This window comes from Exserohilum turcica, assembly GCF_000359705.1.
Source record: "Exserohilum turcica Et28A unplaced genomic scaffold SETTUscaffold_12, whole genome shotgun sequence".
Lineage (NCBI taxonomy): Eukaryota > Fungi > Ascomycota > Dothideomycetes > Pleosporales > Pleosporaceae > Exserohilum > Exserohilum turcicum.
The window spans coordinates 1,549,524-1,576,224 of NW_007359937.1; the positions used below are offsets into that span (position 1 = coordinate 1,549,524).

Consider the following 26,701-nt stretch of genomic DNA (forward strand, 5'->3'; position numbering starts at 1 on the left):
GAGCGGCAGGCGCTGTGGCACGAAGCTCCCCCGCAGACCGCTTTAGTCGTCGCCCCGGCCTCGCCTGGAGGATTTCTTAGCGCTTTGCAGTTTTTTGTTTTTCAGGCGGCGCTCGTTATCGGATTTTTGACTGGCGTCTTATCAGCTTTCGGGCCGTCGCGTGGGCTGTCGGACACGGATGCAGCGACGAAGACATACAGAAGCTTCACGCGGTGGGCCTGCTCTGGCGACGCCTGGGCGGGCACAGCCTTGCGGGCGGCGTCGACAATGGCGTCGTGCAGGCGGCGGAAGCAGCTGCGGACATTGTCGCTCTGCTTGCGACTGTCGTCGGCGTGGACGACGAGGGCGGCCGAGTTTGCAGCGTAGTAGCGCGAGCGCTTGATGTCGCCATGGAGCGCTGCAGGGACATGGCGCAGCAGGGCATCGATGGGGACTTTTAGAGTGGCTTTGGAATTGACTCTGTGTAAGCGGATTAGCGCAGCGCGGCGGTTGCGAATAATTAACCGTTTGTCATACTTGTTCACGTTCTGGCCGCCAGGGCCCGATGATCTGCTGAAGGTCAATTCGCCAATGGCCGCAATGGGGATCGTCTGTGCATGCAGCTCGTTGAGCCACGTTCGCGCCGTGTGCAGAGCGTCGCCGCTGTCGTTGGGGCTGGCCGTGGGCGAGGCGGCGGCGGCGAGGGTGGTAGTGGACGTGGTAGTGGTGGTGTTGGCGCGGGCGCGGGGCCCAGCAGAGGCCGACGATGCCAATGCAGAGGCCGAGCAGCAGAGGCGAGGCGGGCGCGGCGGGGGGCAGCAGCGAGTGAGGCGGCGACTCAGCAGCAGCATTGGCATTGGCATTGGCATTGGCATGGCCAGTTGTGTGCGTGTGTATGTATGCAACGGGCGGCAGGGCGGCGGCGGCGGCGGGAATTGCCCGTGATGCTGGCTGTTGGGCGGTGCGGTCTGTCAAGATGAAATCACCAGGCTAGGGCCAGAAAGACTATTTGGGCCATGGCCTGCTATATGCATGCAGGCAGCGCAGCGCGGAGCAGCGCAGAAGCAGAGCACAAGCGGGCCCCGGACACTAGGCCTAAAACACGCCCGTCACGTGGCGGAGCTTAACCACAGCAGCACAGCAACAGTGCGCGCGCTGCTGGTTCCAGGCTCGCCTCGGAGCCTCGCACGCCGAGTTCCCAACAGCTGCTCGACCCGCGTCACGTCGCCTCCCTCTTCTCTTGCTCCTGCTCTTGCTCCTGCTCTTGCGCCAGACGACCTGCAACCCTCAACAACCAGCCCCTCCGCCCCCTCCGCCCCCTCCGCCCCCCTCCGTCCCCCCCAAAGCTCTCTTTTGCCACGCCTGCCACGCCCGCTCTCCCCGCCCGCGCCTGCGCACACGGCCCTGCACTTGCCTGCCCGCCCGCCTGCCCGCCCGTCCAGCGCTGCCCGGGCCCGTCTGGCGCGTCTTGCCCTTCCCTTCCTCTTCCCTACTACCTCCGTACCCGCACCCGTACCCTGCTCTCCACCCGCTCACCCACCCACTCCCCATCCTCGACCATCCATCACGTCGCCTCAACCATAGCACCTTAGCCAACCCCCCCGCCATCCACCGGCCTCTGCCATCCCGTGCACACGTCGTGCAGCGAGCGAGCACACGCCCCTTTCCAGCCCTTGTCGCGCCCCCGGTGTGTTTTGTAGATGCTTTGAGTTGACCAAAAATTCCCCGTTCCGCCCGAGCCTGCTCACTGCCAGCCTCTGCGCTCTGGCCCGACAGTCTACATGAGACCCAACTCGAGTCCGCCGCAGGAAGCTGAGCACGTACGCCACCAGTCGCTGACGCCAGAGAGTCCGCGCCCGCAAAACGTCCCGTCGCCCGCCAACATCCCCATCCTGGTGGAGCACATGGATGCGACTTACAATGACCTCTCACACAGCAACGGCTCCTCCTCGACGCCCGCCTCGCACTATGCCCACCACGCCCACCAGCTCCCCCCGTCCGCCACCGCGCCCGCGCCTTACTTTGCCGACCAGTCGTCGACAGCCGCCTACCAACACCTAGCAGCTGCCGCCGCCGCCGCCGCCGCAGCTGCACCAGGGGGTGGAGAGGATGCGCCGGCAGGTTATGGCCAGTCGACTGCCTACAGCAGCAGCAACAACAACATGGGTACGCAGGCGCATGGTACCTCTTCAATGCAGAATTTCACCTCGCAGCATCCGTCGCACGCTGCCTCGGCCGCTGATGCGCCCCAGGCGCAAGGCCAAGACCTTCACTCTGCGTACCCATACTCCCATGACAGTGCCTATGCCGCTCAGCAAGCGCCTCCCCAGTCAGCCCAAGGCGCTCCCTACCAGACTGAAGCGCACCTTGGGCACAATGTTGACGTTCAAGCCCTGTTGGATTCTCTGACGCCTGCTGCCTCCCAAATGCCTCTCCAGCCTGCGCAGCCGCAGCACAATGCCTCATCGTTGCCATCGGCCACCAATCTGCCTGCTCGGCCCCCCACGCAAGAAAAGCCCGCTACGCACCCCAATTATGATCCCAACGATGATATCAGATCCTATCATCCGCAGAACCAGAGAGCGCCCAATACACAGCAGCGAGGCAATGGTTCCCTCCAGCCCTTGAATGTCCAGAACCAGGACTTTTCCAGCATGCCAGCTCAAAGCCCAACTGCGCCTGGCCAAGCTCAGCCACAACAAAAGCAGCAGCAGCAGCCGCCAATTGACCGCAGCGAAACGCCTGATGATGAGGACCAGCGATGGCCGCCCGAAGTGAACCGGAGATACGAAGAATTTCTGGACCAAGAAAGGAAGTTTGTGACCGAAGGCCAGTGGGATCAGTTTCCCATGGGCTCTCGTCTTTTCATAGGTAAGCCGGGACAGTGCACCGCGCAACATGGCCATTCTAACGCCTTTTTTTTCACAGGCAATCTTCCCACTGAAAAAGTCACCAAGCGCGACATTTTTCATCGGTTTTACCGCCACGGCCGCCTTGCCCAAATCTCAATCAAACAGGCATATGGTTTTGTACAATTCCTGGACGCTGAGTCATGCCGCAGAGCGCTAGATACAGAGCAAGGACAGGCTGTACGCGGAAGAAAAATGCGTATGTCAACAGGATAGGCCGAAGCCAGTGGACAGCAAGCTAACGGGGACAGATCTTGAAATTTCCAAGCCCCAGCGAAACACGAAGAAAGCCGACCCGCCGATCTCCGCTGCGCGCCGACGCTCGCGCTCGCCCGACTATACCAGGGGTGGCACAGGGCCGTCGGCTAGGGACAACCGCTACGGCGGTCACCCGAATTCCATGTCTCCTCGCGATAGAGATCGACGATTCCGTGATCGGGATGACTACCGACCCATGCGATCGCCCTCACCCCGGGCTCCGGTTCGGGGCATCAGGTCACGGGACAGGAGCCGCGACAGGTTCGATGCGCGGTACCGCAGCAGATCAAGGACTCCTCCTCGTCGCCACCGCAGTCCGTCTCCGCGTCGAGACTACACAGAAGATGGGCTGGACCTCCGCCGTCGGCTGCCTCATGAAGTACCCGATATCCAGATCCTTGTGCTCAACGAGGGTCTGCCTCGGTATGTCGACGCTCAACAAAATTCCTGGTCGCCTTGTTGAAGACTCATGCTAACATGATAAAAGGGACTTTATTCGCTACGTCGAGGACACTTTCCGCTCGCAGAGTCTCCGAAGCAATGTTCTCATACTCAGCGGCCGTTTCCCTGAGCCCGCCGTGGTGAGGAGACAGATTCTAGAGGGCGTTTTGGCCATTGTGAGGCTTGACACTACAGGTTTGACCAAGGGCAAAGTCAGCGTCCAGATTTTCGATCGACGAGCGGGTGCTAACAATGTCCAATTCAACGGCAAGTATACGCGCTTTGTGATACTCAAGAACACTCTAACACGCTCCCAGAATATGCCGACCTGGACCCAACAACAGCCGGCCTTTTGGTGAACAATGCCAAGCAGAACCAGTCCCGTTCTAACATGCCATCGTCGACCTCGTACTTTGGTCAAAACATGCCGCCTCATTTCCCCCAGCCACCCACCACATTCCCACCTCTACCTGCCAGCCAACCCAACATCTCCAATTTGATTGCCTCTCTGGACGGCGCTAGTCTGTCGCAGTTGCTTGGCGCAATGTCTGGAAATAACATGACGCAGAACACGCAACCCCCTTCCAATCCGGGGCTGAATGCAGATCTTGCACGGCTGCTTGCACAGGTGCCTAGCCCAGCTCAAACGCCAGGTTTTGGATCCACGCCTCAGCCGCATCTCGCACAGTTGAACAGCCAGTTTCCTGCGCTCGCCTCCCTGCTTGCCAACCAGAACCAAACGGTTGCTCCACCAGTTCAGACTCCGACGCAGCCTGGCCCTGCGCCGGACATGAACGAGATCATGGCCCAGCTTGCCCAGTACCAGCGCTGAAGAAACCATTCTCGGATGGGAAAAAAAAGAACACTTAGATACACAGGACGACGGTCTCGAACGTCACCCCAAAAATCCCCGACATTGCTACCCATTACCCTTGTCTTGTGTACCGCCCCCCCCCCCCCCCCGTTTCGCGTTTGCAGTCGACACCGTGTCAATCCCAGCCCTCACGACTGCGCCCACCAGATCCCTCGAACGTAGCGCTAAGCCTTTGACGACCCAGCTTATCAAGCATACAGTAGCTCAGCCCGGACCCATTCTGTCCATGTACTCGCCATCGCCCCTGACAATCCGCACAAGCCAAAGGCCCTCCTCCCAACGTGACCCCGCTCGACAAGTACCCCGAGGCCATACAACCCGCCCTGGCAATATCAACATCACCGAAGCGACTCCCGTCGCCTTTGGCAACCGCCCAATCCCGGACAAATGGACCCTGAAACATCCCAAAGACGGCCTTTCCCATGACCAATCCATATCTGCACTTGTCGATTACTTACTTCTTGTACCTTTTTGCAATCACGGGATTATCTGTATTTATCCCATTTCCCCATTGTCCGTGTATGGTAGTTTCCTTGTTCATTTTATGATTTAGTTTATAGCGTGTTTGGCGAGGAGTTATGGGGGCGCTTGAGCCCGACGACGTGATTGCGCATGGGCTGGAAAGTTTTGCTGGGCTTTTGGTGGCTGGGTCGGTATTTTACAACGGTTTCAAAGGGCGTGTCTTCAGACGGGTATTGGCGTATGGAATGCATTCGACTGCAATGCCGACTATAGAATGTGCTCGAATGATTCTCACGCCTGCAAGCAACCTGTAAAGATAATGGAGAATGTCGCATCATCAATACGTTTCTGAAATGGCGTTCATGTGAAGATGTCATTAGTATACCCATTCGGGTTAGCGCAGACACGAGGTGTGATGACATCGTGTTCAACTGCGAGCAGGGGTCTCCTTGGCCCCAATTCTGATCTCGCGAATTCAAGTCGCCGCAATCACGAGCAGTCGACGCCCCGCACTTCTTTGCGCGCTTCGTGGTTTGCTGCTTTCCACACATTTTAGGGCTCACGATGAAACCACGACCGATGTTTTCCACGCTCATGACCCCCGCTCGATCAAATGTCGCCTTTTCGAGTCTACCACGTCATCGATGTATACACATTCGGGCTACTACGACGGCGCTGAGCAGCCAGGCATGGCAGGAGAGGTCAAGGCACACCATACAAAGAGCCAGCTATGAAAGGACACTCGAGGCACAAGTCAGGCGCCATGCCTTGTCAACAGCAGCGCCCGCGAAGAAGACAGGCCACAGTATCGCAGCAGCACCTCCGCCACCCAGCAAGACCAACAAGACGAGAGTACCCATGAAGACGAACCCTGCACAACCCCTGCACCCAGTGCGACACTCTCCGTCTTCCTCTCTTCCACCCGCGCCATTGCCTGCATCGAGGAGCACCGTCGCTCCGACCCTGCGAGCAAAGGAGAGGCTCAACCCTCCAGCTTTTACCTATGCCCCTGAAATCTCCGTCCCCGCACGAAAAGTAGACCAGAATTTTGTCAAATGGCTATGGAGTGCCGGCCGCGCATATCTCACCTTCTACAAGACGGGTATATCGCACGTCCGACAAACAGCAAAATTTGCCAAGACGTTGCGCAAAAAGGCCGCGCAGACACCAAACAAAACCATGAGCGAAGTTTTGAGCAGAGCAGAATGGCACGTGGTAAGGAGAAGCCGGGTTGATGTCCTGAGGTTGCCTGGATTCGGATTGCTGGTGCTGCTAATGGGAGAGTGGTTGCCCGTCGTCGTCATGTACCTCACGCCTCTGATTCCGGAGGCATGCAGAATTCCCCAACAAGTCGAGCGTGCGATACGGAAGCGAGAGGACAAGCGACAGGATCGGTTGCGCAAGATTAGCCTCGATACGATGCGCCTATTGAGCAAAGACCGCCCGTCTTTGGCTACTGAATCATCTTCCACTCCAGCCGTCAAGGGTCAGGTGGTGTCAAATCGCAAAGCATGGCAGGACATGACGCTTTTCGAGCTCTGCATCACTGCCGCGAAGCTTGATTGCTATCCCGCGCTGTTCGACTGGGTACCATTGACACCACCAAAGTGGCTTGTGCAGAGGAACGTGAGGAAGAAGATGGAGTACCTGGAAACAGATCGCGCATTGATTGAAAGAGACGGAGGGCTGGCAGCTCTGGGCATAGAGGAGATCAAGAGAGCGTGTGTGGATAGGGGGTTGCCAGTGCTAGGAAAGAGAGAAGGCGAGCTGAGGAAAGCGTTGGCTATACATTGGGGAGAGGACAAGGCTTGAACACGATGAAAGAGAGACAGACCCACTGGTTGGTATACGATTGTGAAAATCTTTCTCTCTTTTCGAGGACGAATAGGTGGCTAGACAAGACTGTCCAGGATTAAAACTTTGTACACAGGGAGAGATACCCCAAATATTACGCTTTTCTACGCACTGTACCTGGTTACTCTCAACGTCATCCCCAGCGCCATGCAAACCAAGAGCAAAGCGCCAAGTGCAGCACTAGACAGAGGAGACGTACATATACGAGATGACATAGTCACGCTAGTACCCACATGCATGCCTACGGCCCCCCCTCGTTCTAACCAACTCCTACAGACTTGTTATTCCGTATCCAGTAACTTTGCACACGCATCCATGGAAAACTGCACGGAAGCGCGTAGAAACATGACGAAGCGCGCAGGTACAGGGCGGATGCTCGTGACATGGCTAGGGCGTGGGGGAAAGGGGGGTTTGCCGGATAGGGTAGGTTTTGGGAAGAGGGGGACGAAGGGTGTTGGGTGCTGCGCTAGTGAAGGGCGTGGGAGGTTGTGACATGGATGGATGCATGGTGTGATGTGTGGCAGTGCTGTGAAGTTTGAAATGGGTGCTGGGGATGTTTCTTCAGGCTGGTTGAATGGCTCAAGACTACGTAGGTGTAGGTTTTGCGGATCAGCGCGCCAGTTTTGACAGGCGATTGCAGACTTTGTGGATTCAAGTCGCGTCATGGGTAAGGAAGAGGGGGGGGCGCTTCATCAGCGTATGCCATGGTGCCAACAAAGCATCAAGAGTGAACCAGGACGGAGATCACCACACGCCTGTGATAAGAGTTTGTCGCTAGGCTTGTTTTTGCGTCTAAGCGCTGTATCCATTGATACATTGTGCTAAAGCCAATGAGCATGTCGTGGATGGATCTCAGTTGCCGTCGGTACCGTGCTCATGAGCAGTACCAAGCAGCCAAAAAACGCGTGCCCAGAGGTTGTGGTGGGGATGCTGCCCATGGTAATACACGGCGTCGTATCGTCAGATTCACAGGTGCCAGCACATTCTGCATCCAAAGCCGAATCACGGCTTCAGAGGCCTCGTCCAAGACAGCTGGCGGGACATTTGTTGTTGCAGCTGCAAGCGCCCGGCAGGCTACGCCGAGAGTCATGCCGTGCGTTGATATGGCCTTGATCACTCGGTTTGTAATGCCACCCCGTCCATCACCGTGACGGCTGGTAGACGCCACGAGATACTGCTCGTTCAAAACCAGCTATCCAGTTAGTCGTAACCTCGAGGTTTCAGGAACAGACTCACCAATACGCGGATTACAGGGTAGTGGTAAGGGTCGTCGGCGTCGTCAGAGGCTCCTTCGATAATTCCTAGTAGATAAAGAATAAAAGCATCGTTGACGGCCACTACGGGACCATGTTAGTAAGAGCCCCGAGACGGCTGGTATCGTCGACATACTGAAGTCTTCATATGTCAATCGCTGAATCCGCGAAGACTCATAGAGCAACTGAAGCAGCAACTGGTGCAACGAAGGTTCTTCCTGCACACTGGGCTTCTGCACCAACTCGACCAGCCTGGCAAACGTGCCCTCGGAATGCATCATTTCAAAAACCACGTCATCTTTGCTATTGCGGCCGTCGTACATCAGAAACGCGGCAACAATGTGGAGCGTGGGGTTGTCATCTTCCTGTGCAACCGTCAGCCCGCATGTCCCCTCCCCACACACAGCCCGCCCACTGTTCGCGCTCGTGACGCGGGGTATGCTCCCACGTACTTGTAGTAGGCAATATATTATCTGCCGCCGGACATACTGCTTGTTCGAGGCAAACAGCTCGCCCTCGAGCATGCGGAATATGCATTTGGCAATGCTGTAGTCGGTCTGAAGGTAATCGGCTGCTCGCGGTCAATGCTGAAGACGGCCAGTCCGGGGGGGAGGGGGGAGGCGCGGGCGTACACTTGTAATTCGTCGTGACATTAAGAAAGGATCGCAGCGAGTTGTCGATTATCTCGTGCTGGTGGCAGCGCGTCGACACAATATCGTCGAGTTCTGTTGTGCGTGGTGTCAGATGAAGGCTGGTGGTGGTGGGGCTATGGGAACAGCCTCTTTGTCGCGCTCTACTCACCATCCCAGAACTGTTGCTCATTCTCGAGATCATACGACACCTCAAATGCCATGTCGTAGTCGCGGGCCTCTTTCCAGAATCATCGTCCCCAGCGACGTAGGCTACGCAAGGCTATACAGAGAGGCGCAAACTGGTGGTTGATGGTCAGGTTGTTCGCATCAAGTCCGACGTGTCGCCGGAGATTCACCGGCGTTAGGCTAGTGCGTCACCGAGTCTATTTACAAGACATTTGGCTGTAATCTGATTCTTCTTCTGAACCGGGAGTCGGAGACATCCCTTCAGCTTCTGATTCTAAAAGCACTCTATCTTCTCTTTGGCAATCCTTCGACCGCCGAGTATTTTTACACCAACGACCTCCACGTGCTAGTCGACGTCATTCTACGCAATCTCATGGACTTGCCACACGACTCACCCGCTGCCAACGCGCTACGACATACCTATCTCCGGGTTCTCCATCCGATCCTCATGCACAGTCAAATCAGCAGGCCACCGCACTACAAACGCGACGAGCTGCGGCGTCTCCTCCATCTCCTTGTTTCGAGCGGTAACCATTTTGCACCTGTCGATGAAACCACGGTACGACTTGTCAATCGATGTACCAGCGTGGAGTGGCTACAGCCTCCTGCCGCTAAACCGCCCGGCAACGGCAACGGCAATGGCAATAGCAACACGCCTTCTCCTGTCGAGCAGACGGCAAATGGCAAGAAAGAGTACGCACGAAGAGCACTTGGCATGACCGTACAAGGGGGCAACGAAAGTACAGCTAGTGTCCTGGAAATTGCAGGTCACACTGCGCAACCTGGAGTACAGACACCGAGCATGACGAAGCAAGCGAATTGACTCTGTCAAAGGTCGTAATGAAATTTCCTGCGGATGGTGTTGGCCTTGAGGGGGGGTAATTTTGCTTGTAAGGCTGAGAGAGAGGAGACTGGCAGTTGTGCTTATCAGCGAGTTTTAGATACCCACTTGCATTATCGTTCGCGATCACAGTGGGGTGTGTGTGAAGTTGTTGTTCTTGTTGTTGTTGTTGTTTTTCTTTTTAACTCTTCTGTACGCGTACTTTTTTTATTTATTTTTTCATCTTATTTTTCGGCATGGACGGAAAGAAGAGAAATGGACAAGTGTTTTTATTTTCTAAATGTCTTTTCTCGACACGGCAATTGTTTCTCTATTATTGTCTTTTGGATTCTTTTCCCAATTATTTCTTTTAGGTTGCTTGCTGATTAATCCTATATCTTTTTCTTTTCCTATTTTATGTGTGGGTGCTTTGTTTTTTTTCTTTGGGTGTGGGGGGATGTTGGCCCCGGATAAGCACAAGTGTTGAGACAGATGGGTTTGGATGGTATTCTTTTTTTTATTTCTCTTTCTTACCATGATGTCATTGATGTCTTGTTCTTTTCAACTTTCTTAATATGTGTATATGTACGTCCGTATGAATCTGTATGTACACAGGTTAATAAGCACATGTTGATAGCCTTGGCTTTGCCTTTGCCTTTGTGCGTGATTGCTTGATCGGGAAGCACGCAAGCATGGTCTAAGGTAGGTGTAGACATACGATACGAAACGAGAAGATACAATATAATGCGATGATACTCGAGCAAATCTTGATATACGTACTTACATGGGGAAGGGAGATAGGCTATATAACACAGGTATTGGATGGTATGGAGGAGAATAGAGGGAAGAGTGGTGTCGTTGTTTTTTGTTTCATGAGGGAGTGAGGGAGTGATTCTAAAGGGCTGATGTAGTTCATTTAGATGGATGGATTTAGTTATGTATGTATGTATGTATGTATGTATGTATGTATGTATGTACAAGAGAGAGAGGAGGGTTATGTTTGATATAAGTGTAGGAAGAAAGATGCACTATTGACTTACATACACTAATTAGATATTACGCTAAGAATCTACACGCAATCTGTCTAGTATGCTGGTTGGCTATGGGTTCCGTACACAATTAGCTCTTTCCCATTGCCCTGGTATGTTTAGCAGTGGTGGATGCAGAGCGGGAGCTATTATGTCTGCGGTGCTCTGTTTGTGTTGTGTGGGAGAATAGAGTGAGGTTTTGGAGTATACCAAAGAAAGGAAAGTAAAGGTAAGATGGGGGTGTGCGCTCGGTGGAGGTGGCGAGGAGGTGTGGGTTGTTTGTATGTATGCCTGGGTGTGTTGGCGCGTTGAGAGAGAGAGAGAGAGAGGTGATGTGAAGGCGGTGGGATATTTAAGTACCTAGGGCTTAGAGAGGGAGGTATCTTTGTGTGTGTATATGTGTATATATATATATATGTATGTATGTGTGTATATGTATATATATGTGTATATATATGTGTGTGTATATGGTGTGTGTATATGTGTGTGTATGTTAAGAACATAGGAAGTGTGGCGTACAAAGACGTTTAGTGTAAGTAAGTGTACTTAGTGGAATGAGTGAGGTGTAGAAAGCAAGTTATTGCGCAGTAGCACCTACGTCGGCTCTTCGGGTCTTGCAAAGGATATCCTAGTAAATAAAGGAAATATCTACATTAGACAGGATACATTTTCAGTGGCATTCGTCTCGGAAATCACCAGTCGCTGAAGCATGCCTCCAGACTCTGGCTCAAAATAATTTTCCACACATTGTGCCAGAAGCGCCACACCCCTTCCCCCTTCCTTCCGTCAACCATTGCCGCTGCTACCGAGACGCCTCTGCGGCCGCCATGGCATGCATGTCACTAAAGCACGTACACGTAGCCTCCACCGCCACACCACAGCCACCGCCACTGCTGTTGTCGTCGTCATTCACTTTTAGAAAAAAAAAAGCCACAATTCAAGTCCAGACAACTTCAAGTCAAGGCGTCTTCCCGCTTTTCCGTCTTGTCGTCGCACATCTGCTTGGAGTGCGCTGTGCTACTCGGCCGATGGACATGCCAATATGCTTGGCGAAATTTCACTTGGCTGTACAACTGGTTGATTTATCGTTGAGCAGTAAGACGGAAATTACTGTGATACAGTGGTTCTGAATCTTAATACATCATCAACTCTATAGTTGTATCGACTAGGCCTTTTCTGTCAGAAGAATCTTGTCAAGTGTAGAGTGCGGTGTTACAGGATGAGGAGTAAGTATAGCACAAGATCCAGGATCTATATGATGTGTAGATATCTCTTGTGCTCGCCAATGCTAGGCTTCTCGGCAGCCTACCTGCAGGCTGATTCAGCTTGATGGCAGGTTTGCAGGAGAAAGTTATTGGACATTCAGGTCTTGTAAGGCTTGCAGTTCAAATGACCCACGATGCTGCTGCTGCGATGAGTTTTTGGCTGGGTCTTGATTTACTTGTGGGTAGTGCTTAGACGAATGGACAGTACGTCTCCGTGGATACGCGGTCTGTCTACTCTGCTAATAGCTGAGTGCAATCCAGCACCTATCACAGGATACAAGACAAGGCACATAAATACGGAGAAAGACTCCAATCCAACAAGTTACAACCTGACACTATCTCTGGTCTACCCAATACCGCCAAGACAGCATGTACCACACACCCACCCAGTCTGCATCACGGACCAGCCCCGGCATCGGCATTTCGTGGAAAATTATTGTTGGTCCAAGCAAACTACGCAATCTCGATCCGTCTCCCACTCCAAACGGTCGGTACCACAAAAGTGGCCAACCCCCCTATCTTCAACTCACCGTTTAACTTTCGCACTCCCGCTTTGTGTGTCCGCCGTACCCGTACATCCACGGACCAAGATGCGCCGTCTGGTTCTCGGGAGGCAGATCCATGGTTTACCAGTACGCAGTTCCAGCCCTACGGCCAACGCGTGATTGTATAAGTTGTAGAGTTCTTTGATGTGTTAGAGAAAGATAGTACCAAAGATAAGGAAATAGTGGTACGCTTTTCAAACCCCTTATCACTATTATGTAATTCCCCTGGTACCAAGATTCCACATCCAAGATGCAAGCTGTATATATACGTGCTAAGATGGCGGATCAACACTTGCCCCGTTATACCGGTCCAACCCGCGATCCCTCCCCTGCACCTCCAGCAACAAGGGGGGCAGGATAGGCACATATCTGGTACCCGGATTCTCGCGACACGACGCGCGCATGCAAGAGACGTTGCACGCCTACGTACCGTATCTGATTAGTCCTCAGACTTCGCTATCAGCCCAACGGATCCAGCAGACAAGATACGACAATCGTGGTCTCCTCTCCATCCGCGCTGCATCGACAACGTACTGTACATAGTAAGGTGAAATAAGAGTGAGAGGGTGTGGTGCCACACACCACCTCCACGTATGCTGGAAAAAGCAAGCCGCAAAATGAAAATCAACTTGTCGTGAACTTTGCCATGTGCATGTCCCACCACCACCACACAGCCACAGCCACATGTACGCACATACGCACACACAGGGTGGGTCAAAGCGTAAAACATGCTACACTCACTTATTCGTGCTTGAACCCGTGCTTTTGCTCGTGCTGTATGACGCAATATGTATCCATGCTTACTCGGATTCGCATTCTACATTCTACTGCGACTCGCCCTTGATCGTACATCTGTACTCTGCATCAGCGATCTCAAAGGAAACAAAAGAAGAAGAAGAAGAAGAAGAAGACGAAGAAGAAAAAAGTAAAACTCAATACTGTTTTACACACGTCTCGTCTCGTCTCGTACACATCATACATGCCTGAGTCGACGCGAGTGAGAAATAGCTATTGTTTTTTGTGTTCAGTGTTGTAATGGCTGGGTAATCGAGTGCATTTACAGTTTTTTTCTTTGATCATGCATCACTTGGCAGCAAGGCATGTATCGTTGTGAATATATACATACGTGCATACATACGGCCGCGGTCGTACAACTTAGTTACCAGCGTACTTACAGCGTCCATGCCACGCTCGCACATGAGAAGAAGCACGAGAAGAAGAAGAAGAAGAAGAAGAAGAAGAAGAAGAAGAAGAAGAAGAAGAAGAAGAAGAAGAAGTAGAAGAAAACAAATAAGCAGCTATCTGTGCGAATAAGTGTGTACTTGTGTGTGTGTGTGTGTGTTTTTCTTCACTCGTCCGGTATCCTCCTCCAAGGCATCCATTGAAGGGGAAGGAAAAAAAAAGGGAAGAAAAGAAAAAACCGAAACTAAAAGAAGTAAAAAAGTTGCTATCAAGTACAGTAAAGTAACTAAGCAAATAGAGTATCTAGATCACACACACACACACCGTATATCTCGCATCTTTCTTTTTTTTTTCTTCTCGTCCATTGCCTTGGTCTCCTCCGTCTTTTATTCTAAAACATTTAGAAAAACAAAAAAAAACAGAAGAGAGTATGTGAATCAGTTCGATCCAGGATACATACTCACATGCACGCACGTACGCATGCAAGACGAGGCGGGTTCAACGCGTTATTGTACCGTTTTGCTAGTGTGCAACAAAGGATTCTTGACTTGACTTGGCTGTGGAGCCGTTACGTGTCGTCAATGTTAAGCTGGTAGATGTTAGTACAGAGGTATGCATGCATGTGCATGTACTATCTGGATTTCTTCTTCTTCTTCTTCTCTTATACTTACCGGTGTTGCGGCCCGAGCTTAGCGAGGAGCGAGAGGAAGGAAGAAAGAAAGAAAGAGGAAGAGAAGAACGTGGTATGAGATACGAGGGGAGGAAGCAAAGGGGAACAAAAAAAAGGGTGTAGAAAATATACCTACCTATTCATATCCTACATTTGAAAGTCAAGTGAGGCAAGACAAAGCTCGAACCGTGTAATAGGAACACGATGCCACCATACCGAGTCCAGAAAAATGTGCATAATTTCATCGTTCAAAAGAACAGAATTTTGTTAATTCTGAAATACTTGGTTTTTTTTTATTATTATTCATCCAAGCCGTAAACTGATGCTCAACCCATGTATTTCATTCGAGGGAGCTCCCTGCGCCTACGCTTTGTCTCGAGAGAAAATAAGAAAAAAAAACCCCCAAAAAAAAGAAGGCTTCGTTCTCTCGTCAAAAACAAGACATGGACTCGTAAGCAGGAGGGTGGTGTTGGTGGTGGGTAGAACAAGGAAGAAAGAGAAAAGATAAAAAAAAGGGGGCCCAAGCTCGCTTGCCGTGTAACGTGCACTGCTAGGCGAGAAGGAGGAAGAAGAAGAGGTAGAAGAAATATGGAGAAAAAGAAAAATAACAGTAATAACAACAGAGCCGGTATATAATAGTGATAATGACAGATAACAAACCTTACGTGTGCATAATCATTTCTCATATCATAGAACGCTGCAGAACAATGGCTCGAGTGAAGACGAAAAAAAAAGAAAAAAAAGGAAAAGAACTGCACAGAATTATCTTACGCCATACGGCCTTGGACGTCATAAAGACTGTCCTGGGAGACAGGCCTTGAGGGCGCGGTACTAGGAACGCGAGTTGGGGCCTGCGAAAAGGTATCAGGGCCGGTGCTGTTGCGCTTGTCTGATGCGTAGACTTTGGAGAAGATGGAGCTGCGCTTGAGGGCGTCCTTGGCGTGGTCGCCGTTGGCGCAGGGAAGGTACCAGCGGGAGACGCACATGCACAGGCACGAAATGAGCAGGTTGGTGCCTGACCACATCTGAACGGTGATGTAAGTCTCGTATGAGGTGATGAGGTGGCCGGCGATGATGGGCCCTGTCAGAGCCGGAATGGCGGCAAACGTGTACATCATGCCGGTCCAGTGTCCGAGCTTCTTCTTTGCAAAGTGCGTGGTGCCCGGCGCTGTGTAAGAGCAGTTGAGAATGTTGCCAATGGAGGCTGGGGGAAGGCCAATGACCATGCCGGAAAAGATGCCAAAGACGATGCAAAAGGCGATGGCGTCAGTTTCGGATCCGGCTAGTGTCCAGAGAATGAGCGTGAGCAAGGATGCAGTGAACTGCGAGCCAATGTGCATATTGACGGCACCGATTCTGTCGGAGAAATGGGCAAGGAGCATGCGTCCGACGGTCGAGGCTCCGTTCATGATGACCAGCAGCCAAAACGTCTGCAGAGGCTTGTTGGTTGTGTCCGAGGGGCTTACTGGGGAGCCAGTCCGGTCACGCGTGCCATAGCCGCGTACTGATGCCCACTAAGTGACGTTAGTCGATGTAACAGAGATTAGACAGGAACAGACTTACCTCTTCAAGGTTGAAGAAAACAGGATAGAAGCCGAAAAACATAAAGGCAATGCCGGCAGTGAACCAGCACCAGGCTTTGTTGCGAAATGCCTCGCCATCCACCCAGGTGCCGATGCTGCCCCACGTCTTTGGTGTGTGGTGCTCGTGCGCTGGGTCTGTGGTGCAGAAGATGAACGAGTAGATGCATGTGACCGACGTCAGAGTCGCAACGTAGCGCACGGCATTGTTGAAGCCAACAGACTGGATGAGGTAGCGGAGCATGGTGGGGTAGATGGTGCCAGCTACACTCGCACCGCATGCGACATAGCCGACGGCAAGACCTCTGCGCTTGGGGAACCATGTCGAGGCAACTGGAGCCGAGTTAACGGAGACGCTTGTGAGATTGCATGTCTTTTCTTACCCTGCGAGCTAGATACAAAGAAAGTCGCCATGCCGAGGCCAACGACGAAGCCCTGCGTGACCCAAATGCTGCCAAAGTTTGCCAGAGCTTCAACGTCATTAGGGTGGACAACAGTGAGCATGAAAAGACCAAAGGGGACGAGAAAAGTTCCGCAGCCAATGACCTTGCGGAAGTGCCCTGCATCGAGTAGCCGGCCAACGACGTTGGAGAGCAAAAGCACGAGCGCTGACTCGGTTGATCCGACCAAATTGAGCTGGAGCTGGTCGATCCCTCGTAGCGAGTGACCGACATAGTACGACGACCAAGTGCCGTAGGCATTGACAAGGCCCCACGAGTTGAACATGAGGAAGAAGCAACCTAGCAGGCAGGCATAGGCACGCCATGAGCGCGGCCACTCGGGCTCATCGAGCACACCGAGAGAGGCTGTCAGCCCGTCTCCCACAGAGCCGGTGGTGGTTGGTGCTTCAGAGAGTGGCAGTGTCTTGTCATTGGGCTGGGTGCCCTCTTTGTAGAGTGAGCGTGTTCCTTTCATGGTGCGGGTTGTTCCTGGAGCGTTGGGGCTGCACAATGGAAGCGGTGGGAGCGAATGAGAGTTTGGAAAAGGGTTTGACACGGTAGACGTAGATGACAAGGTGCTCAACACGACGAGTACGTGTTGGAGGGAAGGCGCTCAAGTGCGCACTGATGGGATGATACAGTTCTACCGTCCGTCCAAGCGGTTGGGGGGCCAATATTTAAGTAAGGGTGCTTGGGCGGGAGTCAGTCGTGCATGTGGGACCTTAGGCGCCGATGATAAAGGGTTCTTTTACGGGTCCACTTCTGCTAAGCACGCCCACCGCCGCCGTATAGAGTGTGTGGCTGACTTTGCCATAGTGACGTGGTAGTCAAACCGGCCGTGTAATGGGGGGGGGAGGGAATGAATGTGAGTGCCGTCACGCACAAGCACCGCAAGGGTGCAAGGCCAAGGAGAGCCAAGGACATACGGGCACTGGGATTCGGCCAGCAGCAGGGTATACTTCATTACCTGTATAGAGGCTTCTGGTGTGCTGCAGCCCAAAGCCAAGAGCTGGTCCGAATGCTGGTCCGGCGGTAAGAGATCTGCACGCGAGGGTGTTCGGGTGCAGGCTGCGTTTGGGCTCGCACGCGGGCCATTGGTGTATATTCCAAGGGCGCTTTGACTGCTCGTTGTGGTGGCTGCTTGAGTCGTCATGGCCCTGTGTGTGTATGTGCGTGCGTGTGTGTGTGTGCGGCGCCGCCACAGGCTTGTTCGCGTGCGGTGCATGGAGCGGCAGTGGATGCAGCGGCCCATGGTACGTCGGTTGTGCACCTCTGCCGCCATGGGCTGCGCAGCTATCGAGATTACCGCCCTGCTGTGCGTGCTTGGCCGGTTCCACAAAAACAACAGTCATGGGTGGCCATGGACGTTGTGTAGAAGGGCGATAGGGGCTACGGCGCCAGACGGGGATGTGTCGACTGGCGGAGCGGGCTGGGAGGGCTTGGCAGAGCGTCAGCGGGAGGCTCGAGGCTGCGGCTCCATTGGATCGGTGGGCTCCACAGCGCCAAGACGTGCCCAAGTAGTGATGTACCTTCCGCCTTGGCGCGCCCCACTCGTGCGGCCAGGGTGCAAGATGCGACCTCTTTTTTTTATCGTGTTTGTGCCACGGCTACGACAGTGCGAACGCTGGGCAGTGCACACACACACACACACACACACCTGAGCACCTTGGTCGTCGGCAGCATGCCACCGCCCCCAAGCACGCTGACGGGGCCCCGTCGACAGAGTTTGGCCGCGGCGAAATGGCGGCAGACTGCCCTCGACGACTAGAAACGCGCTAGGGCGGGCGGCGCACCATGATCGGCGGCCCGGGGCGGTTTCGCGTGTTGCTTCGTTATCTTGAGTTGCAGCACAGCCACAGCCGTGTCGGATGCCCAGGGATCGCCGTCCAGGACGTGTTTTGCCAAGTATCAACTCCAAGTAGTTTGTGTGCCCCACGCTACGCAGCCGCGACATGCTTTTGCTTGCTCGCCCGTACATGTGAAGGCAAATGACACGCGTCGTGTCCTGCTGGCCTGAGTCGAGACCTGGCGCCCATGCACGCCCAACAACAAGGCGCAGGAACCTCTTCACCGTGCCCGCCTGCTAGAAAAAGTCCCGTATCACGCTGACAGACGACGCGGCAACGGCGCATTCCAGCGTTGCGGGAGGGCCGTCGACGGGGCTTGGACAAGACGGCCGAGCCAAAGCAAGTCTGGGGATCAGCGCCGCTATGTGCACACAGGACGGTTTGCCAAGCACGCTTTCTGACCGGATCATTACGCCTTCAGGAAACCGTGGCCCAGAAAACTTCCCTGGCCGAGCCTCATTGTCTTGCTCGACAGGTCGCACACAAACACATGGCTCGCTTTGTCGTCCGCTGCGGAAACCGGTTCTGGCCCGCCAATCTCCAGGCCTGTTGCACATCTCCCACTCGTGCGTCGACAATCGCGTTCCACACGCCACAAGAAGCAATTCTCCATCCCACGCACAGAACTGTGTGCTCGACGCTCCATGTGCCGAAGCCGTGCCATTTTGCTCGGCGGTTGCCTATTCTGCTGATTGGTATCAAGTAATCCATGGCGGTCAGTTGGCTGCGTCACCCCTCGATGCAACGACAGTTGGTTTGCTGCCGTCTCTGTCATGGCGAAGGTTATGGATCCGCTGTCCTCGGCCTCGGTTGCTACGTCACGGGCGTTTGCGTTCCACACAAGGCGTGTGGGGAAGATACCTCGAGCACTGACGAGCGCCAACGCCCATCTCATCACTTGACTCTGGAGCCGGCCGTTGTGCCGTGGACATCATCATGCAGGCTACATCCAACTGTAGCAGTGGGCTCTTGGTGCGGCAATATCGGTGCGCTATTCTCTTGCCTGCATATATCCCGTGGTCCCGTGTCTGAGATGTTTGTACGCGGCCTGCTGAGCTGCGCAGCTGAGGTGGCAGTGTTATCGCTCGACAGTCGGTTCCAGATGGGTTGTAGCAAAGGTATCATGTAAGTGCCTGCGAGTGATTGGAGGGACGAGTCATTTGTAATATACCGAGTGTTGAATGAGTGTTTTTTTTTCAAACCGTCTCCGGCTTGATCCGATTGCACAGCCCAACTACGCGGCTCCATAGGCGATGGTCGGATGGTCGGATATACCGCCAAAACGGCGACTGAACAAGTCGATGGCTAGGCTGCTCAGGTGAAACATGTTGATATAGGCGTCGGCTTGGCGAGATGCAATTGCGTGCTGGTGCAGCAGACATGTCGAGAGACGCTCTCCCCAACGCTGGCCGGAAATACCAAATGAGGCATGGGTCGAGGCGCTTATACCCGGGGAGAAGAAAAGGCGTTTGGGGACGAAAGGGAAGCAGAGATCAAGTCGGGCCCACGCCAATCTCCCGTTGTCAGGTTTGTTGATCCGTCGTCATAGCACCTGGGGTCTGCACGTGCTGTGCCAAGCCTTGTTACCGAAAACAAACATTCACGTCTCCTGACTCAAGGCGCATTGCGAACGACGTGCTGAAACCTTGAGCTGGTGCGCAGCGATTGCGGCGCGGTAAAAACAGACAAATACGAGCGGAACGCCACAAGGAGTGGCTTGGAGGAGATCCGGGACGACCTGGGCGACCTGGGCGACCTGGGCGACTTGGGGGCGGCGTATGGGGGTGCGCGCCGTGTGCCGTTTTCCGTGTGTCAAGATCAGGCCACTTGGATTTGGGGAGGCAGTTCCGCGCGCGCCTCCGCACCCGCATGGCGGCAGATTCGAAGGCGGCAGCCCCAGGGCGGAGCGGAATCCCCGGGCGAAGCAACCCCCTGTCTCCCCGTCGATAACGCGCGTGCTTACTGCTGCCACTGCCACTGCCACCGCCACCACCACCACTATTTCCTCCGGCATTTGCGAGGGAGGGGGGGGGGAGCTGACAAGACGACGATAATACCAAGGCCCCGAGATAGCAGCGGCATTTCAACCCGCGCACGCTGTAACAAGCCGAGACGAGACGGGCCTGACCAAGCACCAGTGCCAGTGCGAACTGGCCCGACGAAGCGAGGCGAGGCGAGGCGAGGCGGAGCGGAAAGGGGGGGGAGGGGGCCCAGCATTTTACCCAGGGCGTTCGCTGCCCTCGCACTCCCCCGAGTCGCCGTCCCCGTCTTCGGCGCGCTTGCATTCTGTCGCTGACGCTGAAACGCCGCATGGCTACTCGGCCAGCAATGCCGCACAGGCATACAGAGGTTATATGCCGAGTGTGCTAATCTTCCGACGCGTACATTTGGGCATCACCCGCTGCCCTTTTTTCCCCTTTTTCCCAAAGTGGTTTTTTTCCGCTGTTGCTGGCCTGAGGCCTGCAGAATAAACCCAAGCATAGTGTGATTGATGTATAATAGGTATGGATATTGAGTCGTGGGGTGGCGCTGGAAAAAAAAGAAAAGAAAAGCAACAACAGCAATAATGATAATAAGCACAGGGGGGGAAAAAGGAACGAATGAAAGAAGAAAAATAAAAGGATATTGGGCGCGCACGCCTCCGGGGCCTGAGCGGCTTCCGGCGTGGGTTTGTGCGTGCGTGTGTGGGTGCGTGGCGAGCAAAAAGAGAGCCCAAGTATAATACACATCTGTGTCAGGGACAAGGGACCTATTACCGCCATGTTATCCTGTTCTAGTCCGACTGCAACTAAGAAAAAGGGCAAGGCGTCCAATCTGGAAGGAAATGCATATATACGCCCCCCCTCGCCTTCCCCTCCTCTTCTTCCATTGACAAAACAAGCATCCCCCTTGGTGCCATGTATATATATACACGTACAGTAGAGTGGCTTCGTGTCATGTTTCCATGATATCTCATCTCGTTTGGTAATGTCATTGTGTAAGCCGATAGTACATGCCATGACTCGGTTTAAGTGTCCCCCTCACTTGGATGACGATGACATGTTTGCTGTTCCCGCATCACATGATACATGTATATGCTAAGTAAGCAGGACTACTGTAGTGGTAGTGGTAGAGAGTGTGGGCAGGGTGAGGGGGTGGTTGATGGTGGTGGTTGGCAAGCGAAATGTTGAGGTACGCGCGTCGCATTACGAATCCACATGTGTGAGGCTTGCTGGAATGGCGTCTATGGGAAGGGTACGTACACGTTTTGTTTGCTATACAAGTAAGGGAAGTAATGCTTCAACTTTTTGTATTCGGGGGGTTTTTTTTTGAACTTGAACTGGAGTGGGTATGTGGGTACCTCGCACTAACTACAGAATACTACGTCGAAATGTTTGAAAAGCTGCATCTTGATACCTTGCGAGCAGATGATTTGTCTTGTCGCGCGTAAATGTACACGCATCACTTGTTCTTTCTTGACTTGTCTATCTCGTGTATGCATGTACATATGTATTATCCGCATTAGAACTATACTAATCCTGTATTACGTGATTACCCAATGCTGATAAGATAGCTTGGCCGGATATGGACGAGCAAATCTAGTAGTGCATTCCAAGAAAGGAAATGCGTAGAGACAAGAATCCTCGGATACCGATTCTACCGCCTCATCTCACAACAAACAAAGGGACATGTTCACTGCGCCATTTTTATTGCTCGCTACCATCTTCTTTTGGTTATTCATTTACATGTGTATGAATTCATTGCAGACGTGATTTCAATGGGCTAACTGATAAGTGTGTGTCTATGTGTATATCGCAGTAGACTAATGACGTCTCTCTACTCAAGAACAAGGACGCGAAAAAAGAGAGGAGAGTTGGATCCTGTTGTTTTTGTAATTCAATGGTCCATATACATGTAGACGGTATATTATAGTAGAGTAGTATGTCGCAGCGTACATGCAGAGTGCTGTGGTGGGGTGTAGGTCTCGTGTAGTAGACTAGAGTAAGAACATATCGTAGCTACGCCATCTACATGTATACATCTTCTTCTCCTTCTCTCTTTTATGCTGTGTGAGTTGAAATAAGGATAAGGTTCAAATGCTATTTTTGATAAGGGTCGGCCCTGGGATTGATTAGCTGCACGTAAGAATATCTAGGGTACTAAGATCAGTCAGCAGTGCGAATGTATCGCCAATGACGTATGCGTCATTCTAGACTAGCACGAATGCAGTAGCGAAAGGTCGAGTTGTAAGTGTATTGACTCTATCTAATCATGGCCCATGGCATGACAGGCATCTAGCTACACTTCTCTTGAGCTTGACAGAAACGAGATGAGATGACCGACTTGCATGACATGAAACAAAACGCCCCTTTGCTCCAGCAGGGAATGCAATGGTGGAATTATACGCATCCTGAGAGCGTAGAAGGGAAGAGGGACACAACGAGAGAGAATCAAAACAGGGCATACGCGCGCGCTTCGCATAACAGTGCATCAAAAACAATGTCAAGAGGCAAAAAGAGCAACAAGCAAAAAAAAAGCAGAGCTGCAGATGATGACGATGGCAGGCATCAAATCGCTCAAAAAAGGAAAAAAAGAACAACAACAACATGTTGGACGGGGGTATAGTTTCCTCCTTCTTTTCCCTTTCTTCATAGACGGACGGACGGATCGGACGGACGACGGACGGATGGGCTTAGATGCCCTTGATGGCAACGGTGCGCTCGCTGTTGAGCTTGTCTGCGTTGCGGGAATGGCTTTCCTTCTTGCAGTCCTCGAGGCCCTCGCACTTGTGGTCCTCAAGCATGCGGTGCTTGCTGCAGTGGTGGCCGCTGCAGAAGCCGCAGTCGCCGACAATGGGCTGGGCACGGTCCTTGCAGTCCTTGAAGGAGCAGCGGATCTTCTTGGGAGGCATGCCGCCGCGCAGAGGCAGGGCCAGGTGCAGGGTTGCGTTTGGGCCGATGGCGTAGTCGGAGAGGGTTGTTTCCGACGACGAAAGGTGCTTGCCGGCGTGGACGATGCGCAGATCCGAGGGCGAGTGCATGTTGGTGCGCAGGGCGAGGAGCGAGCGAAGGGTGCTTATCGAGGTATTTGAGGGAATGGTGAGGGGGATTGCTGTGGCATGTTAGCTTTGTTGCAGCTTTGTTGGGGCTTTGTCTGGCTGCTGGAGCTGTCGGACGAGCCAAGGCTGGGGGTAAATGGCTCACTGTTGTTTCCGGACACGGTCTTGACAAAGATCTGCATCGTCTCCTCCGAGTCGGAGGCGGCCGAGGACATGCTGGAGATGCTGGAGGAGCGAGCCATGGTTGCAGTAGTGGCGGTGGTGGTGGTGGTGGTGGTAGAAGTAGTCGTCGTCGGGGTGGTAGGGGTAACAGTGGCGAGGGCGATAATGTCGGCGGGCGAGTGGTGATGACGTGGGCGCGGCGAATTGACCGGCTAGATGATGGAATGGGGTTGGGGTATGGTCGGGGTGGCTGAGGGCGGCCGGGAGATGTCGTGTGTGTGCGTGGTGAGAGCTGAGACGGGGGTTGAGGCGAGCGGTGGACGGGGTGGTGGTTGAGTGTATCGATATATATATCTAGATATATATATATATATATATATATGGATGGATGGATGGAGGTATGTCTGCAGGATGGAGGTGCAAGAGGAGGCGAGTGAGGTGACGAGGCGAGGCAGAAAGGCGAGGCGGCGAGTGCGGCGGTTTGTCGGGCGAGTAGGGGGGTGGATGGGGTTGAGGGTCAAGCACGAGCACGAGCTAGGTATGCAGAGGTAGAGAGGCAGAGGCAGCAGAGGCACAGGTGACGCAGACGGGGCTACTTATGTAAAGAAGGGCGAGCGAGGGGCGAAGGGGGGGGGGCCTTGATCCGATGCCTTGCCTTGCCTTGCCTTGCCTTACCTTGCGTGTTGCTGGCTGCATATTACGACTCGAGCCGACATGCGTTCGCAGCGCCTCTTGCGCCTTGCCTTGCCATGGCATGCCATGCCTTGCATTGCTTGCCCTTCCTGGCCTCGCCGTGCCTCGCCCACGGCCATGGATGGCAGGGCGCCCGGTGCCACTAGCCGACCGCATACACGCTACATACACGGTACTATTACTTAGGTCGATGTACATGCTCGAGACTGTGGAATCAGACGCCTAGTCGTCCATTCACCCACATGCACATCCACGGCCGCCTTGTGCCTCGCCGACCTGCTCGACACCACACCACGCCACACCACACCCACACCCACACCCACACACGCCCATGCATGCATCCAGCGTCCAGCATGCCACACGCGTGTCGAGCGACGATAAGCCGGCGTGCAACAACACCTCATCATGCCTCTCGCTCAACCTGCCCTCTGCATGTGACACGTTTCGCCGCTCGCCGCCCCCTGGGACTTGTGACATTGCCCATCGACAGGGCGTCTCATGCACGCACAAGCTGCACCACCACCACCACCACCACCGCCGCCGCCGCCTGCCAGCCTCTGCCTCTCGCTTGTTGCCGCCCTCGACGCGCCCCAACACGTGGACGAACAGCGTTTGGCGTCGAATGCGGCGCTTCAATCCGCCCTGCGCCAGTGTTTGCGATGCCGGGCCCGTGCACCCCCCCCCCGACGTCCTCCCTCCCACTCCCTCGCAGCTCCACTCCACCCACACCCACACCCATGCCCATCATCCATCCATCCATTGTCCCTCCATTCATCTTCGACCCATCAGCCGCTGCTTCATCCTCTACCACCACTATACACACATGCACACCGCCTAGCCTCTCCGCCCACTCCATACTTCTACTCACCCGCCCTGCCTAGGTGTAACACGACATACACACCACCATCTCCACTCGCCACCCCAGCTGCTGTACGCTTCTAGAAGCCTGCCCCCCCTCCACGCTTGCACTCGCATTGGCCACTGACAGCTGCCATGACACTTTAATTGGCTCGATTGCTGGTACGCTAACGTGCTACACTGCCCGCCCATGGTTCACAGCATGCTCTTGGGGAACTGCTTCATCGCCTGTCTCACTCCCAGATCGCCCAGAATCTCTTCGGTCCCCCCCAAAATAGCATCAAACTTGTACGTGCGATGGAACTGCTCAACCACGCGCCCCATGCCTCCCTGGGTCAGTCCTCGCCCTCCAAAAATATTGACGGCCTCGTCGGCAATCTCGTGTGCAGAGCGCGTCGCATGCGACTTGAGCAGCCCTATCGGGCCCCCCAGCTGCTTCGACTGCTGCCCATACGACATGTGTGTCATCTGGAACGCAATCGACTCGAGCCACGCCTGGTTGGCCTCGACGTGCGAAATCATCTTTGCAAGCCTGCCCATGCTCGTTAGCCACAATCGCCGATAACCTTTGCGCCTCGTCTCCCATGCTGCGCACAGGCGCTGCTATCATTAGTCAAGACAAGGTCGCCGCGCCACTTACTTTTGACGGATCGCCGGCTGCTCAATCAGCTTCTTCCCAAACACAATGCGTTGGTTGCACCACTTGAGGCACTCCTCGACAATCGTTCGCGACTGTCGGATCACGGCACACGCCATCATGAAGCGCTCGTGGTTGAAGTTGCTCATGATGACCACAAACCCCTTGTGCTCCTCGCCCAGCAGGTGCTCCACCGGAACCTTGGCGTCGTTGAACTCGACAAACGCAGTCCCAGCCGTGGTTGAGTAGCTCGTCTTGATCAGCTTCGTCTCGACGGCCGCGTCGCGCTCCACGAGCAGCACCGAGAAGCCCTTTTCCGTCCTGCACCCCACGACAAAGTAGTCGCTGAACATGCCATTGGTGATCCATTTCTTGGTCCCGCGCACAATGTAATGCTTGCCGTCGGCCGTCTTGGTCGCCGTCGTCTTGATGCCCGCAACGTCGGACCCGGCAAAGGCCTCGGTGATGGCCAGGCACATTTTCTTCTTGCCGCTCAGCACCTCGTTCACGACTCGCGTCTTGACGTCCGACTCGGGCATCCACTGCAGCACGGCCGTCAAGCTGATCGTCATGCCCGCCATGTTGCCGTCCTGGAAGCCCCGAGCGTTTGCCCGCACACCCTCCTGCGCCTGCACCAGATCGTGCAAATAGTCAAATTCCTCGCCCTGGACCACGCCCATCAGCTTCTTGCCATGCAGATGCTTGCCCGGCCCCAGACGCATCGCCAGCATGTCGTTTGCCGCCATCTTGTCAATCAGCTCCTGGCTTATGTACGGAGGTGCCTCACAAAAGTTTTGTCCTGCCAAGAATAATTTAGCCGAAATCTGGCCGCTCTCCTACACAACGCCTATCTCTCCCCTCTATATACTCATTACCACCTTGTAGCTCAATTATCTTTGGAATATGTATAAGAATACGCTCAATCCAATCTTGGATCTTAGCTTGTGGGAGATCTCTCCAGCAATTTAGCCAGATTCTAGTTGCCTCCGTTCTTGACTGTGGAGCTCCTTTCTTTGTAGTCTCTCTCTTCATGTAGAACCAGCATGGCTCAATACAGTTACAGTCTGGAGAGTTGCCAGGCCAAAGTA

At 53.9% G+C, this 26,701-nt stretch overlaps 8 protein-coding genes across 8 annotated transcripts in view; 3 read left to right on the top strand and 5 right to left on the bottom strand.

Moving 5' to 3' along the window:
- Positions 1-48: 48 nt before the first annotated feature.
- On the bottom strand, positions 49-638 carry SETTUDRAFT_63721 (uncharacterized protein; the record flags this gene model as incomplete). Its single annotated transcript, XM_008024324.1, has 3 exons — positions 49-130; positions 199-459; positions 517-638. Coding segments are annotated over 3 exons (465 nt in total), but the record flags the coding sequence as incomplete, so codon positions are not given.
- Positions 639-1,760: 1,122 nt separating this feature from the next.
- On the top strand, positions 1,761-4,538 carry SETTUDRAFT_183217 (uncharacterized protein; the record flags this gene model as incomplete). Its single annotated transcript, XM_008024620.1, has 5 exons — positions 1,761-2,850; positions 2,908-3,087; positions 3,140-3,569; positions 3,634-3,854; positions 3,905-4,538. 5 exons carry the CDS (start codon positions 1,761-1,763, stop codon positions 4,417-4,419), a joined length of 2,436 nt encoding a protein of 811 aa, XP_008022811.1. The 3' UTR covers positions 4,420-4,538.
- A 979-nt stretch (positions 4,539-5,517) lies between these two features.
- On the top strand, positions 5,518-6,880 carry SETTUDRAFT_175838 (uncharacterized protein; the record flags this gene model as incomplete). The annotated part of the gene is made up of 2 exons (XM_008024621.1): positions 5,518-5,624; positions 5,682-6,880. 2 exons carry the CDS (start codon positions 5,518-5,520, stop codon positions 6,733-6,735), a joined length of 1,161 nt encoding a protein of 386 aa, XP_008022812.1. The 3' UTR covers positions 6,736-6,880.
- A 981-nt stretch (positions 6,881-7,861) lies between these two features.
- On the bottom strand, positions 7,862-8,883 carry SETTUDRAFT_67881 (uncharacterized protein; the record flags this gene model as incomplete). The annotated part of the gene is made up of 6 exons (XM_008024327.1): positions 7,862-7,969; positions 8,014-8,114; positions 8,167-8,395; positions 8,483-8,601; positions 8,663-8,755; positions 8,832-8,883. Coding segments are annotated over 6 exons (702 nt in total), but the record flags the coding sequence as incomplete, so codon positions are not given.
- Positions 8,884-9,221: 338 nt separating this feature from the next.
- SETTUDRAFT_26249 (uncharacterized protein) lies at positions 9,222-9,671 on the top strand (the record flags this gene model as incomplete). The annotated part of the gene is made up of 1 exon (XM_008024240.1): positions 9,222-9,671. One exon carries the CDS (start codon positions 9,222-9,224, stop codon positions 9,669-9,671), a length of 450 nt encoding a protein of 149 aa, XP_008022431.1.
- Positions 9,672-15,125: 5,454 nt separating this feature from the next.
- Positions 15,126-16,664, bottom strand: SETTUDRAFT_104871 (uncharacterized protein; the record flags this gene model as incomplete). The annotated part of the gene is made up of 3 exons (XM_008024622.1): positions 15,126-15,872; positions 15,922-16,271; positions 16,322-16,664. 3 exons carry the CDS (start codon positions 16,662-16,664, stop codon positions 15,126-15,128), a joined length of 1,440 nt encoding a protein of 479 aa, XP_008022813.1.
- A 5,855-nt stretch (positions 16,665-22,519) lies between these two features.
- Positions 22,520-23,672, bottom strand: SETTUDRAFT_167646 (uncharacterized protein). The gene is made up of 2 exons (XM_008024623.1): positions 23,409-23,672; positions 22,520-23,316 (listed from the first exon to the last, which is right to left on the bottom strand). The coding sequence occupies exons 1-2, from the start codon at positions 23,503-23,505 to the stop codon at positions 22,898-22,900; spliced, it is 516 nt and encodes a 171-aa protein (XP_008022814.1). The 5' UTR covers positions 23,506-23,672; the 3' UTR covers positions 22,520-22,897.
- Positions 23,673-25,171: 1,499 nt separating this feature from the next.
- The window catches only part of SETTUDRAFT_159479 (uncharacterized protein), a gene marked incomplete at both ends in the record, with an annotated part of 3,395 nt that continues 1,865 nt past the window's right edge, over positions 25,172-26,701 (bottom strand). Inside the window, 2 exons of the mRNA XM_008024624.1 lie at positions 25,172-25,508; positions 25,617-26,378. Coding sequence (XP_008022815.1) covers positions 25,172-25,508; positions 25,617-26,378 — 1,099 coding nt within the window. The remainder of the gene's footprint in view (positions 25,509-25,616; positions 26,379-26,701) is intronic.

Excerpts from the sequence above, each read along its gene's own strand:
- SETTUDRAFT_167646 (XM_008024623.1), bottom strand. The coding sequence starts at position 23,505 with ATGGCTCGCTCCTCCAGCATCTCCAGCATGTCCTCGGCCGCCTCCGAC. Across the intron at positions 23,317-23,408 it reads GACCGTGTCCGGAAACAACA|CAATCCCCCTCACCATTCCC; the intron begins GTGAGCCATTTA and ends AACATGCCACAG.